We start from the raw sequence: 18,488 nt of genomic DNA, 5'->3' as shown, positions 1-18,488 counted from the left end.
CTAGGTCGACAGGTCAAAAGGTCGACATAAGTGTTTCACAATTTTTTTCTTTTTTTGAACTTTTTCATACTTAACGATCCACGTGGACTACGATTGGGAATAGTAACCTGTGCGAGGCACCTTGTCCGAAGCATGGCTCGCTTCGCTCATCATGCAAAGGGACACGGTGCACTAATTTGGGGTTCCCGGTCGCTGTACAGAGAAAACGACCCCCAAAAAAACTCATGTCGAGCTTTTGACCTGTCGACCTAGACCATGTCGACCTATAAACCCTGTCGACCTAGAATCTCTGTTGACCAATAGTGGTCGCCGTAGACACTGTCAACCTAAGTGTGGCCGACCTTCCATACCACACCCGCATTAACACCACAGCTTGAGCATACCTCACAAATCCAAGACTCTCATAACAGTGGGGGATGATGTGGGGAAGCGGTTAACATTAAAACCGGATCATTGCTAGAGGATTCCGGAATAATTCTGCCTAGCTAGGGTTAATTAACAAAACAGACAGAGTTTGCTGGTACTTCCTTCTCTGTACCTTCTCCTGTTAACTGTCTGGCTATCTGGGTACACTAGTGTTTGAGACTTGTTTTATTTGTGTGTGTGTGTGTGTGTGTGCGCGCGTGCGCATTAGCAGGCTCACTATTTTGTGAGCAGTGTATAAGTCTACATCACAATTTAGTAACAAAGACACCAGTTTGACTGTCCACTCTGACAAATATTACCTCAGAACTGGCTGTTGCCAGACAGGACAGGCTCTTAAAAAGTCTGTAAAGGTCTGTGGACCGGGGGTTCAAAAATTCCTGTTATTATTTATGCCTCAAAAGCGCTGTGTTACACAAGTATTACACATACTAGCTGTAAAATGAATTTTATATCTAAGATGCTAACACCCCTTCTCAGGGAGTGGAAACGCTCAATTTGACAATAAAAGAGATTCTGGAGATTACAGATAAGGAGACTCAAGTGCAGTCTGGGGTTTCACAAACCACAGAAGTTGGTTGTTACCTTCCCAGTGTCCCCAAAATTATATACCCAGTTTCAAAAGGGTATATGTATGTATGTATGTATGTATGTATGTATGTATGTATGTATATAATTATAGAAGATATGTATGTATTTATTTCCATCGGCTCTTCTGACACTTAACTATTGATTGCAATCCAGGTTTCTGCCCTGTTGTAACGGTAATTCTGACTGGTCGGAAAGGATGAGCGGATTCGCCACTCGTACATGTGTTTTCGACACGCGCATGCGTAGACCTCATTTTTTAACCATTTTTTTCGCCTATAGGGACATTACTGAAATAAGATTCCTTAGTCTCTATAAAGGGAGGTGAAAAAGCTTCCCCTCACCTAGTGATCCAGCGGCTCATAGCGCACAAACAGATTAATGCAGCAAGGAATTTTTGTCATCATTCCCATCTCCTCGAGATTTAGGAAGGTTTGGGAAGATCCACTAACAGTGAATTCATTGGTTTCACGCCTATCAAACAAATATTGGCTTCCGGTCCCAGGGGCTACCTCACCAAAGGAGCCTTCAGACCGTAGTAAAGAAACCACCCTAAAATCTATAATATACAGCTGCAGTAGTAGCCCTGCGACCTGTAAAGGTTGGATGTTGGGTTACAAAACCCTCAGAGCCTGAACTAGATGCAGAAATAATAGGGGGTATTCAACTGTTTGAAAAGTCAGTTGGGTGCCTGTTTTTTCCTATCTAATAGACCGGAAAAAGCAGACTCAGAACCGACTTTTCAAACAATTGAATTCCCCCCCATGGGTCACTCTAGCACAATACAAAAGCAATCAGCAACCTATTGTGTGAGATCACTCTGTAGATAGGACTGATTAACTTTCCAATGACATCAATGGCTGTCTCTGCCCATAGAGCCTTGTGGCTTCATCAGTGAACAGTGGATGCTGAGTCCAAATGATAGGTGAAAAGCCTTCCATATATAGGAAGTTTTGTGTGTAGTGGATTTACATAAGTGGTTCACAAGTTACTGCTGATAATTCCACTTATTTCCCCTTCAGCTCACCAGCTAGGCGGCCTTATTTGCAGCGTCTTTTCATTCCTTTCATATTGCAAGATTAGAGAGACAGCCGTATGTGCTCTGTGGCTCATCTCACAAGAGCACAATGCAAGTAAGCTCAAGAATCTTAGTTTGAGTCCCAGGGTGGTCCCATTAAGGAGCATAAAATGTGGCCCGTAGACCCAGAAAGCAGGGGACGGAAATCAGCTATTACAAACAGGGCCTACAGCATGACGCTCTACCTCCGCACCTAGAGGATCTCAGTGTAGGAGCGTGCCTAAGACATATCCGTCCCATGAGAAAAGCTCCTACCAAGATGCCTGAGTTAACTCCCAAGGATACAAAATAGAGTACCCGCCTCATAGGCTTCCACTTCAGGTTTACCAGTTTCCTTGAAAGACAAGTATCCCTACAGGAGGCCATACACAGAATCCCGTAAACACAAGTATTTGTCTTAGTTCCAACTCGTCAGGGAACACTGGATTCTTTTCCAACCTGTCTGGTAGTACCGGGACTGAATGAGTCGGTCGGACCCTTCATGAATGAAGTCCCTGAACCCTAAGGGTCTTCAGCTTCAACAAGGAATTCGCTAGGGCAGTCATCATAGGACTGGAACAAGGGGAGTTCTTGGTATCTTTGTATTTCACTTTCTAATATGGCCGTTCACAAAGGTCATGGCGGAGATCATCTAGCATTCCTACAATTTTAAATCAAAAATATCCACTACCAATTCTAGGCCTCATCTTTCGGTCCTTCATCAGCTCTGAAAGTATTCAAAATGTCAGGGTGGAGAGGAGGCTACAACTCCTAATTCAAAAAACATAGTTTAGTATCTGGACACTTCCTCATAAGGACGCTGTCCTGCAAACAGCTATTGCACAACATCATTCTCGACAAAAGACATTACGTGGAGATTCGCAATATACAGAAATCCCACTTTAGCCTATTCAGAGAGTTCAGTTTCAGTGTATGATTCTGGACACAGTATCTTAGAGAGTTTTCTTCCTCTGGAAAGAGACTGAGGAATCCAGACGTTAGTGCGGTTAGTCCTGAAACCACATTAAGTCTCCATCAATATTTTGAAAGTGACTGCAATTTACAATGCTATACATCAGGCCTTCCATCTACTACAATCAGGACATTCATGTACTGACCGACCACGCCAAATCAGTGGCGTACAGAACGAGGTGGAAGAGCAGCAATGAGAGAGGTTTCCAAGATACTTCTCGAGGCAGAAAGAGAGCCATCTCAGCCATCTTTATACGGTAGAATGGGAAAGCGGATTCTCAGCATACATGACCTACACCAAGAGGAGTGAGGTCTTCAGCCTTAGGTCTTCCAGCAGATAGTATATCAGTGGGGATGCTCATAGGTAGACATGATGGCTTCTCGGAACAACAAGAGGCTTCAGAGTTATTGTTCAAGAACAAGAGATCCACAGGCGACAGCAGTGGATGTGCTAACGACGCCTTGGAATTAGCAAACCGTGTATGTTTTCCCGCCATTTCCTTTACGAGAATAGGATAGAGTTCAGGCAATTCTAATTGCCCCAGACTGGTCACGCAGAGCATGGTACGCAGATCTCATTCCCCTGTCGGTGAAAGAACCCTGGCCTCTGACGCTCCTGGAAGATCTTCCTTAACCAGGCCCGTTCGTCTATCCAGATTTACACCGGCTACGTTTATCGGCATGGACATTGAAAAGGCAAATTCTAGCTAGGTCAGGGCATTCCAGGTGCTGTAATACTAACTATACTACAAGCCAGAAAGGCAGTCACTTCACGACATTCCCATTGAATATGGAAGAGGTAGGTCTCCTGGTGTGAAGATCGACAATATCCGCCAGCAGATTTCAAACTGGGTCGCCTTTTGCGCTTCCTACAGTCAGGATTGGTTTTGGGCCAAAGTTTAGCTCACTAAACGTTCAGATTTCAGCTTTATTAATCCTTTTCCGGAAACAACTTGCCATGCTGCCAGAGGTTCATACTCAAAGGTGTGCTTCACATACTACCACCTTTTGTACCACCTCCGACATCTTGGGATCTAAACCTTATTTAAGATTTCCCACAATCTTCTTGGTTTGAACCAATACAAACGGTAGAAGAAAGATATTTTACGTGGAAGACACTAATGCTGTTAGCCTTGGAATCAGCTAGCAGTCTCTCAGAGTTAGGGGCATTGTCAGCCAAGAGTACCTACCTTCTGTTTCACATAGACCGTGCAGAGCTCAGAACTCAGCAGAAGTTCTTGCTGAAGGATATCTCAGCTTTTCATAGCAACAACCGATAGTGGTTCTGGTCATTAATGACATCTCCGCTACTCCAAAATCACTGGATGTAGTACGAACACTGAAGATCTATGTCAGAAGAACTGTTCGTATCCGAATGTCAGATTCTCTTTTCATTTTGTATGATGCCAACCAGATAGGTTGCCCAGCTTCAAATCAGGCAATAGACCGTTGGATCAGACTCAGTCAATAGGCTTATTCGTAAGCTGCTTTGCCTCTACCATATTCCATTACAGCCCACTCTTCAAGGTCGGCGGGCATCTCTTGGGCAGCTGCCTGGGGAGTCTCGGCATTACACCTCTTCCGAGTGGCCAACTGGTCGGGTACAAACATGTTGTCAAATTCTATCGGTTTGATCCCCTGGCGTCAGAGGACAGTCAGTATGGTCGTTCAGTATTGCAGGGGTCTTCACACACTCCCACCCGTTAATTGAGCTCTGGGAAGTCCCCATTTTAATAAGCATTCCCCAGTATCCCCTATGGATGCAAGAGAAAATGGGACTTTAATACCTACCAGTAAATCCTTTTCTCATAGTCCATATGGGATACTAGGCGCCCAAGTTCTTGTGTGACAAGTTGTTGGATCAGCTTTGCTTTCCGTTTCTGGTTTTTGGATCAGCTTTATGCTGTCCCTTCTAATTCTTCTTCTTGTGCTCAGTATGTTCTTTCTCACTGTTTTGTTCTGTTTCTTCCTCTCAATGTATGTTCCGTCTCCTTCGGACACAGTTTTTCTAGACAGAGCTGTGGGAGGGGGCATAGAGGGGAGGAACCAGCACACTGTCAGTTGAAGATTTCTTAAAGTGTACCGGCTCCAGCATACCCATCTATACTCCACTGTAATAAGCATTCCACAGTATCCCCTATGGACTACGAGAAAAGCATTTACCGGTAGGTACCAAAATCCCATTTTCTTAGTTTTTTTATTTTTAATACATTAACAAAAATCTCAAAAACCTTTTGCACGTTGTCATTATGGGGTATTGTGTGTAGAATTTTGAGGGACAAAATTTATTTATTCCATTTTGGAATAAGGCTGTATCATAACAAAATGTGGAAAAAGTGAAGCGCTGTGAATACTTTCCGGATGCACTGTACAGTATAGTTCTTTAATACAGTGCTAATACCATTACAAATTATGAAAAGATATGCTGGTTACCACTGTCAGTAAACAAAGATAATCATTTTTATTTTATATATATATTTTTTTTTTCAAACTCATTTTATTGATCTTTATAGGTTGGAACAAAATTTTGGGAAGACGTGTTGAAAGAAAAATGAATATGCTAACAATAGATGACAAAAGGTTCAGTTATTTTTAGGTAACTTAATATAATAATATGCAATAAAAAATAAGCTCTTTTAGGAATTAAGGGTTGATAGAAATGGGCTGTTAGCAAGGGAATATGAATTGGTAAGCCAGTAAAGGTTAGATTAAAAAGGTAAGTGACACCTTAATAGAATTTTCTACAGATTGATATGTTTAAATATGGATGCAGAATAACTAAGCTTGTGTGACTATATAAGTCAGGGGGCAAAGCTCGGCTTTCTGTTATCAGACTTCCCATATGTCCATCAGGCTCACTCCACATGCTGTCAAGACTTCCTCCACAAGTACAATTGACCACTAATAAACCAGTTGCCCAGCATGCGTCTGTCCAGATTCCACGGGTTAGTAATAACTTACAGTATACATCCCCGCCTCTGCTGCCAGCTGATCCCATGTGATGTGAAATTTGCCTTCTCGTCCCACCTTGTGGTCACATGCTGGGGGTAGCTGTCGGGCTACTGGATACAGGGTTTGTAACTGCTTTAATCTATACTGGAAATCTGGTAAACAAATTGGGATTGCTTTGTTTTGTCCAAAGTGGCAGTGCACATATTACTATTGGGTTTGTGTGAATTGAGGAGTACAAATTTTACTTTCCGTCCGTACTGATTCAAAATATTTTATATGAATAGGACCTCTCAGCTAAGATAGACACACATAATTGAAGTATAACGAGTGGTACATTCGGCCTATGCAGTGCTGCTTAAGAGAACTTGTCTCCTGTCCCAGCAGATTTGCCTCCTCTCGCCGCAGGTGTGCTTTCTGTAAGGCACACTTAATCTCTGAGCTCCCGCACACTCCATGAAACAATGTTGTTTGTAATAATAAGACTATCAAATAAAGTGTAAGCTGTTAATACATTTTCTCTTACGTCCTAGAGGATGCTGGGGTCCACACTAGTACCATGGGGTATAGACTGGTCCACTAGGAGCCACTGGCACTTAAAGATTTTAATAGTGTGGGCTGGCTCCTCCCTCTATGCCCCTCCTACCAGACTCTGTTTAGAAAATGTGCCCGAGGAGCCGGTCACAAAGAGGGGAGCTCCATAGGAGTTTTTCTAGTTTTATTATTTTTCTTAGGCACAGGGAGGTTGCTGGCAACAGCCTCCCTGCTTTTTGGGACTTAGGGGGGGAGTAGTGTCCAACCCTGAGAGGTTAATGGCCACTGTGTCCGCTGACGGGACACTGAGCTCCTGAGGGTGATGATCGGTAGCCGCCCGAGGCAACCGCTCACTCCCGCAGCATGCCGCCACCCCCTAACAGAGCCAGAAGATTCCAGTGGCGAGTGAGTCACCGGCGACCCGACAAGCGGGGAGCTGGTGTGAATGGCGGCAACAGGGTAGAAGCGCAGTACTAACTGCACTCCGGAGAGCTCAGCGGTACACAGTGCGGCACTATGAGGGGTGCCCTGAACCAGCGCAGACACCCTACACTGGTCACTCACGGCTGTCAGGGACCTCGGTAACGCTGCCAGCCATCCCTCAGGCCAGTATAAAGAATTGAAAGTGCGGGAAGACACGCCATGTTTAAGGGGAGGACTTCTCCTCAGAGCAGACCCAGCGGCTTCCAGCGCCATTTTCTCCCTACAGATACAGCTACAGAGACGCTGACTGGGAGTGCTGTCCCTCCACACGACTCCAACTATCCTGTGCGGTACCAGGCGGTTGTAGAAGGGGGGGAGGCTGTAAATTACTGTGTAGTCTATTAAGTGTACACTGCTTCAGAGGTGGCGTTAAGGCCTACTATTGCCTGTGCATGGATTTTTAAAGCTATAGTAAAGTGGTCAGGCACGTTACTGGAAGACTTAGATACAATGGATAGAAGTGACAGGATTCATGGTGGAGTCCATGAAGGACCTGGGTACGCTGAATGCAAGGATATCTTCCATGTCGGTCTCAACTCACAGGGCACTCTGGCTACGCCAAGGGTCTGCAGACGCGGAATCCAGGAAAAGTGTGGAGAACCTACCCTTCACAGGTTAGGCTCTATTTGGGGAAGCGTTGGATGCGTGGATTTCCATGGCTACCGTGGGTAAGTAACTTTTCCTTCCCTCAGCTGCTCCTTCTACGAAGAAACCTTTTTCTTCCTCTGTATTGCAGTCCTTTCGGACTGCTAAGACGAAAAAGTCCAAGCCTGCTACCACTTTCTTTAGAGGTAGTCGGGCAAAATCTAAGAATCCTGCTCCTGCAGGCTCCCAGGACCAGAAGCCTGCTTCTGGTTCCTCAAAATCCTCAGCATGACGGTGAACCGCACAGCCTAGAGAACGGGTTGGTGGGTGCGAGACTCAGACATTTCAGCCACGTCTGGGTGTCGTCTAGCCTGTATCCCTGGGTACAGGATATTGTGTCCCAGGGGTACAGACTGGTGTTTCAAGAACTCCCGCCTCACCAATTCTTCAAATCAGGCTTGCCAGCTTTACTGATAGGGCTATCGTACAGGAAGCCATCCAAAAATTGGAAACCGGATGCTTTGGTCAGACTGATTTTGAACTTGAAATCGTTAAACCCTTATTTGAGGGAGTTCAAATTGGAGTCTCTGAGAGCGGTGATCTCAGGTCTGGAGGAGGTAGAGTTTCTGGTATCCCTGGATATCAAGGATGCGTACCTCCACATCCCGATTTGGCCGCCGCATCAGGCTGATCTCAGATTTGCACTATTAGTCACTATCTGTTTCAGGCACTGCCATTCGGGCTCTCCACAGCACCGAGGGTGTTCACCAAGGTGATGGCAGATATGATGGTTCTCCGCAGACAGGGAGTTAACATAATTCCATATCTGGACAATCTGCTGATAAAGGCATCGTCCAGGGAGAGGTTGTTGCAGTCCATTGCTCTCACGACTCGTCTGCTCAGGGAACATGGTTGGATCCTGAACTTTCCAAAGTCACATTTGGAACCGTCGAGGAGATTGTCTTTCCTGGGGATGATCCTTGACACGGAAGTGCAGAGAGTGTTTCTACCGGTGGAGAAAGCGTTGGTGATACAATGAATGGTTCGGGATGTCTTGTTACCTGCCCGGGTATCTGTTCATCAATTCATTCGCTTTCTGGGAAAGATGGTTGCCTCCTACTAGGTTCTACAGTGTGGCAGTTTTCATGCTCGATCCTTCCAACTGGACCTCCTAGACAAGTGGTCGGGTTCTCATCTACATATGCACCAGAGGATACGTCTTTCGCTGAAAGCAAGGATTTCACTCCTCTGGTGGCTGCAAATGCCTCACCTTCTGGAGGGCCGCAGGTTCGGGATTCAGAACTGGATCCTTCTAACCACGGATGTAAGTCTCAGGGGATGGGGCGCTGTCACTTAAGGGGAAACATTCCAAGGAAGGTGGTCAAGTCTGTTATCCAGTCTTCCAATAAACTTTCTGGAGCTAAGAGCCGTGTACAAGGTCTTCGCCAAGCGGCACATCTTCTGCGAGATCGGGCCATTCAAGTGCAGTCGGATAATGTAGCGACTGTGGCCTACATAAACCGACAGGGCGGAACGAAGAGCAGAGCTGCAATGTCGGAGGTAACAAGAATCATCCTCTGGCAGAAAAGCACGCGTAGGCGCTGTCAGCAAATTTCATTCCGGGAGTGGACAACTGGGAAGCAGACTTCCTCAGCAGACACGATCTCCATCCAGGAGAGTGGGGCCTCCATCCGGAGGTGTTCACGGAGGCGACAAATCTTTGGGGTGTACCTCAAATAGACATGATGGCCTCCCGTCTCAACAGGAAGCTTCGGAGGTATTGTTCCAGGTCAAGAGACCCGCAAGCAGTGGCTGTGGACGCCATGATGACTCTGTGGGTGTTCCAGTCGGTGTACGTGTTCCCTCCACTTCCACTCATTCCAAGGATCCTAAAGCTCATAAGGAGAACAAGAGTTCAGTCAATCCTCATCATTCCGGATTGGCCAAGAAGGGCTTGGTACGTGTACCTTCTGGGTCTACTGCTGGAAGACCCGAGGCCTATCCCTCTTCGGGAGGACCTGCTGCAACAAGGGCCGTTCGCCTATCGAGACTTACCGTGGCTACGTTTGACGGCATGGAGGTTGAACGCCAGATACTAGCTCGGAAGGGCATTCCAAACAAGGTTATTCCTACCCTGATACAGGCTAGTAAAGGAGTAACATCTAAACATTACCATTGCATTTGGAAAAAGTATGTATCTGGGTGTGACTCCAAGAAGTTTCCTACTGTGGAGTTTCAATTGGGACGATTTCTCCTCTTCCTACAAGCAGGTGTGGCTATGGGCCTGAGGTTGGGATCCGTAAAGGTCCAGATTTTGGCCTTATCCATTTTCTTACAGAAACAGCTGGCTTCCCTCCCTGAGGTTCAGACTTTCTAAAAAGGGTTTCTGCACATCCAGCCTCCCTTTGTGCCGCTTACGGCGCCCTGCGATCTTAACGTGGTGTTGCAGTTCCTCCAATCGGATTGGTTCGAGCCCCTACAGGAGGTTGAGTTCAAGTTGCTCACGTGGAAGGTTGACACTTTGTTGGCCTTAGCTTCTGCTAGACGTGTGTCAGAGTTGGGGGCTCTGTCTTGTAAAAGTCCCTACTTGATCTTCCATGAACATAGAGCTGAGCTCCGGACACATCAGCAGTTCCTTCAAAATGTTGTGTCGGCTTTTCATATCAATCAACCTATTGTGGTGCCAGTTGCTGCTTACTCAATTCCATCAAAGTCCTTGGATGTTGTAAGGGCTCTGATAATTTATGTGAAGAGAACTGCTCGTCACAGAAAATCGGACTCGCTGTTTGTCCTGTATGATCCCAAGAAAATTGGGTGTCCTGCTTCTAAGCAGACAATCTCTGGCTGGATCAGGTTCATTATCCAGCATACGTATTCTACGGCAGGATTGCTGTTTTACTCTACTCGTAAAGTGGATTCTTCCTGGGCGGCTGCCGGGGTGTCTCGGCTTTACAGCTTTGCCAAGCGGCTACTTGGTCTGGGTCGAACACGTTTGCTAAGTTCTACAAGTTTGATACTTTGGCCTCTGAGGACCTAAAATTTGGTCAATCAGTTCTGCTGGAGCCTCCGCGCTGTCCGTCCCTATCTGGGAGCTTTGGTACATCCCCATGGTACTAATGTGGACCCCAGCATCCTCTAGGACGTACGAGAAAATAGGATTTTAATTACCTACCGGTAAATCCTTTTCTCGTAGTCCGCAGAGGATGGTGGGCGCTCGCCCAGTGCTCCGTTTATCCTGCAGTGGTTACTTGATTCAGTACTGCGTTGTTCTTTAAGTACTGCGTTATTACTTGGTTCAGTAATGTTATTCAGATGTTGCTGAGTTTTCAAGCTAGTTAGCTTGGTTTGTCTTGTTTGTGTGAGCTGGTGTGAATCTCGCTGGTGTGAATCTGTGTAAACTCCTTCTCTCGAAGTTGTCTGTCTCCTCGGGAACAGTTTCTAGACTGAGTCTGGTAGGAGGGGCATAGAGGGAGGAGTCAGCCCACACTATTAAACTCTTGAAGTGCCAGTGGCTCCTAGTGGACCCGTGGTACTGGTGTTGACCCCATCATCCTCTACGGACTACAAGAAAAGGATTTACCGGTAGGTAATTAAAATCCTATTTTTGGTAGCATTTGATGTTCTGTCATTTCTCTTTTATATAATGAATTTTCATGTGCTTGTTTTTAATGTTCCTCTTTGGTAGAGTATCTTGGAGACCCAAGCAGGAATATTAAAGTTCCAGGAAGCTTTTTGGTGAAAGCAAGACAGAAGACACAGCCCAAGTATGCTGCCCGTTACTTAGTCCGTGCTTTGTTCACTAAAGAGGCATTATTGGGCAGTGCTACAGGAACGAATGTGCAAGGATTGATGGCACTCGATATGAACAAAGTTTCAGCAATTAGAGGTATGAAAGATTGAGCTAATGACAGGTTGTATGGAACGTCAAAGTTTAACTCTTTCAAAGGAAGCAGTAACAAGGGTTGAATAAATGTAAGACTATCTAGAAACATTTTTAAGATATATCCATAATAATTTAAAGGAAGCTCTTAACAACCCTTTTATACCTCCTTTGTATGGTTACTTGGCTTTTAAGACAAGTCAAGAAAAATGATTATTTTCCGGTTCTCAAACAAGTGGCACATGAGTGCTTTACGTACCTGCCTGACAAATTCAGCATTCATATGCTCAGTGTGCCCATACATAACAACTTAAGGGTGTATTCAGTAATTGTCGGAAGCAGCCGTCTTGTCGGAAAGACAGCAGCTTCTGACAGGTTTAGGTCGGAAAAGGGTTCCGACCTTTTCAATGCCGGCAGCTTTTTCCGACAAGTCGGGAATTCCCCACTCGTCGGAAACCACATGGATTGTCAGAATCCACGTTGACTGTTGAAAACATGGCCAAACACAACAGGTTTTAGCCCAGTTTCCGACTATGTCAATCCGACTTTATTAAATACTGACCTGTCGGATCCTTTCCGTTGGAAAGGATCCGACAAGTATTGAATATATGCCTTAGTCTCACAAGTGCTGGAATAATCTATAACTACCATCCAGGGCATTCATAAAGCTCATCAGTGTTGCTGTGCCAGGAATTTTCAGCATTTACTCTGTCGGGTAAATAGAGTTGTGCATTGCTGAGTTTAATATGATGCTTTAGTCATATATAATGATACTGTAGTCGCTTGACGAAAGAGATTTTGTACCTATAAATATCTCCAACTCTACGTCCTCAATAGTGTTACAATAACATTATTTCTGCAGCGGGGTAAACTGGTATTCCACAGGGAATAACATTGGGGGGTAGAGTTGAATCTTGATCCGAGGCACCAACAGGCTAAAGCTTTGACTGTTCCCAGGATGCATTGCACCGCCTCTATATCCCCGCATCCAGGCGCTGGAGCTCAGTTTGTAAATTGGTGCCTGCAGTGCAGGCAGTTAACAGGTGGGACTGCCCTAATAAAAGCTTTTTAAGAAGAAAGAAGACTTCAAGGGCCGCAGCACAGGCATGTCATGCTGACATTCTGTGCTGCGTCTCCATCACCTTCCCTAGCTACACTGCATACTCCGCCCCCTGGTTGCCGGGTACTTGCAGTGGAGGCTCTCCGGTCATCAGGCACACATCACCGCTACTGGATCGCTTGGCCGCACTTCCAGGAGGAGGTAAGAGGGTCCCCCAGGTGGGACCCGCCAAAATCGCAATCCGGTTGTGGTCCCTGGAGATGGAACGTGCCGCTTGCGTGGACACTGTGGCTGTGCAGGGACCCCACTATATCCACCAGGGCAGGAAGCACAGGTCGGATTTACTAAAATCTGTTTATTATAGGCTCCATAGTACCTGGTGGTGAAGTCCAGCAGAGGGGATAAGGCGCTGACCTGTAACCCCTCCCCCATCTCCAGATGCCATCTACAGCAGGTATTCCCGCCCTGGAGCTGCATCTCTCTCTCTCCCTCACTCCCTGTCAGCGTTTGGGCACCATTTCACAGAGCTGCGCTGATCCTGGGACTGCTGGGCACTGTCTCCTCTGTAAAGCCGCCTGTCTTATCAGCGCTGTGCATTTACAGGACACTTAAGTATTCTACATGTCGTTTAGACAGCATTAGTTAAGAACAAGTGTACTACTATACAAATATTTAGTACAAGTTTTCTGTGATATACATCCAGTGTTTACAATGCATTGTTATATCTGTATACATACATATCTCTATGTAGTATTACTAGTCCAGTGCAGTCTTATTGTTTACATGTGATAATTTCTGCATTGTACCTGTGACTGTGTGTGCCTATAGCTGCTATGTGGATTCTAGTCTGTGTATCACACATATTGCTATCACTATATTCTGTACCCTGGGGAACTAAGTGCATCAGGGTCTCATATAGTGTTCCACGGGATATACTGTTTTGTATTTTTCACTATGTGTTTCAGTCACCTCATACCACTTAAATCCTTTGTTTGTGCTCTGCAATTGCAATCACATAACTTAGGGGTTTTTTGTCAGGTATTGTGTTTGTCTGGCTATATTGTACTGATACGCCCTAAGGCTACATTCCCAATAATGTCTGCTGCACAGGGCGGGAAATTCGCAGACGCAGCTGCATCATGCAGTGCTGGCGCCACGGATTTACCTGAGGAAAATATTTCTGCTGAGGGTTCAGGTACTGGGTGTTCTGCACCCCCTAGTTAGCCTGCAGTACCTGTGGCAAATCAGGATCCACCTTGGGCTATATTTTCAAATATGCTGACTATGCTTGTAACACGACTTATGCCCCCTGTGGGACCTCCTGTGCTATTACAGCCACATATTGTCCCTGTAGTTAATCCACCATGGGCGGATACTCTGTCAACCCAGTTACAGCAATTAAATCAGTCCTTGGTTAAACAAAAACCTAACCCTCACTCTACTGGGACCAAAGGCTCAGCTAAGCGGGCCATTTCTTCCTCACAATCCACTAATATTTCAGATGATTCCTTCGATTCGGATGGGGTATATACTGATCCATCAGATTCTGATACTGCTGCTTCTGATGAAGATTCTACAACACAGGTTGGTGTTCCTGACCTAGTGGAGGCTATTAAACTGATTTCTCTAACGTCCTAGTGGATGCTGGGGACTCCGTCAGGACCATGGGGAATAGCGGCTCCGCAGGAGACAGGGCACAAAAGTAAAAGCTTTAGGATCAGGTGGTGTGCACTGGCTCCTCCCCCTATGACCCTCCTCCAAGCCTCAGTTAGATTTTTATGCCCGGCCGAGAAGGGTGCAATCTAGGTGGCTCTCCTAAAGAGCTGCTTAGAGTAAAAGTTTTGTTAGGTTTTTTATTTTCAGTGAGTCCTGCTGGCAACAGGCTCACTGCATCGAGGGACTTAGGGGAGAGAAGTGAACTCACCTGCGTGCAGGATGGATTGGCTTCTTAGGCTACTGGACACCATTAGCTCCAGAGGGAGTCGGAACACAGGTCTCACCCTGGGGTTCGTCCCGGAGCCGCGCCGCAGACCCCCTTGCAGATGCCGAAAAGTGAAGAGGTCCAGAAACCGGCGGCAGAAGACTTTTCAGTCTTCATAAGGTAGCGCACAGCACTGCAGCTGTGCGCCATTGTTGTCAGCACACTTCATAACAGCGGTCACTGAGGGTGCAGGGTGCTGGGGGGGGCGCCCTGGGCAGCAATGATAGTACCTTATTCTGGCTAAAAATACATCACATATAGCCCCTGGGGGCTATATGGATGTATTTAACCCCTGCCAGGTCTCAGAAAAACGGGAGAAGAAGCCCGCCGAAAAGGGGGCGGGGCCTATTCTCCTCAGCACACAGCGCCATTTTCCCTCACAGAAATGCTGGTGGGAAGGCTCCCAGGCTCTCCCCTGCACTGCACTACAGAAACAGGGTTAAAACAGAGAGGGGGGGGCACTGATTTGGCGATATGACTACATATATTAAAATGCTATAAGGGAAAAGCACTTATATAAAGGTTGTCCCTGTATAATTATAGCGTTTTTGGTGTGTGCTGGCAAACTCTCCCTCTGTCTCCCCAAAGGGCTAGTAGGTCCTGTCCTCTATCAGAGCATTCCCTGTGTGTGTGCTGTGTGTCGGTACGTGTGTGTCGACATGTATGAGGACGATGTTGGGAGGCGGAGCAAATTGCCTGTAATGGTGATGTCACTCTCTAGGGAGTCGACACCGGAATAGATGGCTTATTTAAGGAATTACGTGATAATGTCAACACGCTGCAAGTCGGTTGACGACATGAGACGGCCGGCAAACATATTAGTATCTGTCCAGGCGTCTAAAACACCGTCAGGGACGTTATAACGCCCATTTTACCTCAGTCGGTCGACACAGACACGGACACTGACTCAAGTGTCGACGGTGAAGAAACAAACGTATTTTCCTTTAGGGCCACACGTTACTTGTTAAGGGCAATGAAGGAGGTGTTACATATTTCTGATACTACAAGTACCACAAAAAAGGGTATTATGTGGGGTGTGGAAAAACTACCTATAGTTTTTCCTGAATCAGATAAATTAAATGAAGTGTGTGATGAGGCGCGGGGTTCCCCCGATAGAAAATTATTGGCGGTATACCCTTTCCCGCCAGAAGTTAGGGCGCGTTGGGAAACACCCCTTAGGGTGGATAAGGCGCTCACACGCTTATCAAAACAAGTGGCGGTACCGTCTCCAGATACGGCCGCCCTCAAGGAGCCAGCTGATAGGAGGCTGGAAAATATCCTAAAAAGTATATACACACATACTGGTGTTATACTGCGACCAGCGATCGCCTCAGCCTGGATGTGCAGCGCGGGGGTGGCTTGGTCGGATTCCCTGACTGAAAATATTGATACCCTTGACAGGGACAGTATTTTATTTACTATAGAGCATTTAAAGAATGCATTTCTATATATGCGAGATGCACAGAGGGATATTTGCACTCTGGCATCAAGAGTAAGTGCGATGTCCATATCTGCCAAAAGATGTTTATGGACACGACAGTGGTCAGGTGATGCAGATTCCAAACGGCACAAAGATGTATTGCCGTATAAAGGGGAGGAGTTATTTGGGGGTCGGTCCATCGGACCTGGTGGCCACGGCAACTGCTGGGAAATCCACCGTTTTTACCCTAAGTCACATCTATGCAGAAAAAGACACCGTCTTTTCAGCCTCAGTCCTTTCGTCCCCATAAGCATATCTGCCCAGGGATAGAGGAAAGGGAAGAAGACTGCAGCAGGCAGCCCATTCCCAGGAACAGAAGCCTTCCACCGCTTCTGCCAAGTTCTCAGCATGACGCTGGGGCCGTACAGGACCCCTGGATCCTACAAGTAGTATCCCAGGGGTACAGATTGGAAAGTCGAGACGTTTCCCCTCGCAGGTTCCTGAAGTCTGCTTTACCAACGTCTCCCTCCGACAGGGAGGCAGTATTGGAAACAATTCACAAGCTGTATTCCCAGCAGGTGATAATCAAAGTACCCCTCCTACAACAAGGAAAGGGGTATTATTCCACACTATATTGTGGTACTGAAACCAGAAGGCTCGGTGAGACCTATTCTAAATCTGAAATATTTGAACACTTACAAAGGTTCAAATCAAGATGGAGTCACTCAGAGCAGTGATAGCGAACCAGGAAGAAGGGGACTATATGGTGTCCCGGGACATCAGGGATGCTTACCTCCATGTCCCAATTTGCCCTTCTCACCAAGGGTATCTCAGGTTCGTGGTACAGAACTGTCACTATCAGTTTCAGACGCTGCCGTTTGGATTGTCCACGGCACTCCGGGTCTTTACCAAGGTAATGCCCGAAATTATGATTCTTCTTCGAAGAAAATGGACGACCTCCTGATAAGAGCAAGGTCCAGAGAACAGTTGGAGGTCGGAGTAGCACTATCTCAAGTAGTTCTACGACAGCACGGGTGGATTCTAAATATTCCAAAACCGCAGTTGTTTCTGACGACACGTCTGCTGTTCCTAGGGACTGGACACAGTCCAGAAAAAGGTGTTTCTCCCGGAGGAGAAAGCCAGGGAGTTATCCGAGCTAGTCAGGAACCTCCTAAAACCAGGAAAAGTGTCAGTGCATCATTGCACAAGAGTCCTGGGAAAAATGGTGGCTTATTACGAAGCGATTCCATTCGGCAGATTCCACGCAAGAACTTTTCAGTGGGATCTGCTGGACAAATGGTCCGGATCGCATCTTCAGATGCATCAGCGGATAACCCTATCTCCAAGGACAAGGGTGTCTCTCCTGTGGTGGTTACAGAGTGCTCATCTTCTAGAGGGCCGCAGATTCGGCATTCAGGATTGGATGCTGGTGACCACGGAGGCCAGCCTGAGAGGCTGGGGAGCAGTCACACAGGGAAAAAATTTCCAGGGAGTGTGATTAAGTCTGGAGACTTTTCTCCACATAAATATGCTGGAGCTAAGGGCAATTTATAATGCTCTAAGCTTAGCAAGACCTCTGCTTCAAGGTCAGCCGGTATTGATCCAGTGGGACAACATCACGGCAGTCGCCCACGTAAACAGACAGGGCGGCACAAGAAGCAGGAGGGCAATGGCAAAAACTGCAAGGATTCTTCGCTGGGCGGAAAATCATGTGATAGCACTGTCAGCAGTGTTCATTCCGGGAGTGGACAACTGGGAAGCAGACTTCCTCAGCAGGCACGACCTCCACCCGGGAGAGTGGGGACTTCATCGGGAAGTTTTCCACATGATTGTGAACCGTTGGGAAAGACCAAAGGTGTACATGATGGCGTCCCGCCTGAACAAAAAACTGGACAGGTATTGCGCCAGGTCAAGAGACTTTCAGGCAATAGCTGTGGACGTTCTGGTAACACCGTGGGCGTACCAGTCGGTGTATGTGTTCCCTCCTCTGCTTCTCATACCCAAGGTATTGAGAATTATAGGACGTAGAGGAGTAAGAACTATACTCGTGGCTCCGGATTGGCCAAGAAGGACTTGGTACCCGGAACTTCAAGAGATACTCACAGAGGACTCATGACCTCTGCCGCTAAGAAGGGACTTGCTTCAGCACGTACCATGTCTGTTCCAAGACTTACCGCGGCTGCGTTTGACGGCATGGCGGTTGAACGCCGGATCCTAAGGGAAAAAGGCATTCCGGAAGAGGTCATTCCTAACCTGGTCAAAGCCAGGAAGGACGTGACCGCACAACATTATCACCACATGTGGCGAAAATATGTTGCGTGGTGTGAGGCCAGGAAGGCTCCACGAAGAAATTTCAACTCGGTCGATTCCTGCATTTCCTGCAAACAGGAGTGTCTATGGGCCTCAGATTGGGGTCCATTAAGGTTCAAATTTCGGCCCTGTCGATTTTCTTCCAGAAAGAATTGGCTTCAGTTCCTGAAGTCCAGAAGTTTGTCAAGGGAGTACTGCATATACAACCCCCTTTTGTGCCTCCAGTGGCACTGTGGGATCTCAACG

At 46.7% G+C, this 18,488-nt stretch overlaps 1 protein-coding gene across 3 annotated transcripts in view; it reads left to right on the top strand.

The window, feature by feature from the left end:
- The window catches only part of BEND2 (BEN domain containing 2), a 236,477-nt gene that overhangs the window by 174,695 nt on the left and 43,294 nt on the right, over positions 1-18,488 (top strand). For all 3 annotated transcript variants that reach the window (XM_063953929.1, XM_063953928.1, XM_063953930.1), the window contains exon 7: positions 11,277-11,477. In XM_063953929.1, coding sequence (XP_063809999.1) covers positions 11,277-11,477 — 201 coding nt within the window. The remainder of the gene's footprint in view (positions 1-11,276; positions 11,478-18,488) is intronic.

The sequence above is a fragment of the Pseudophryne corroboree genome, chromosome 2 (genome assembly GCF_028390025.1).
Source record: "Pseudophryne corroboree isolate aPseCor3 chromosome 2, aPseCor3.hap2, whole genome shotgun sequence".
Taxonomy (NCBI): Eukaryota; Metazoa; Chordata; class Amphibia; order Anura; family Myobatrachidae; genus Pseudophryne; species Pseudophryne corroboree.
The sequence above is the reverse complement of the archived record's forward strand: the minus strand, read 5'-3'. Positions and strand labels throughout refer to the sequence as shown.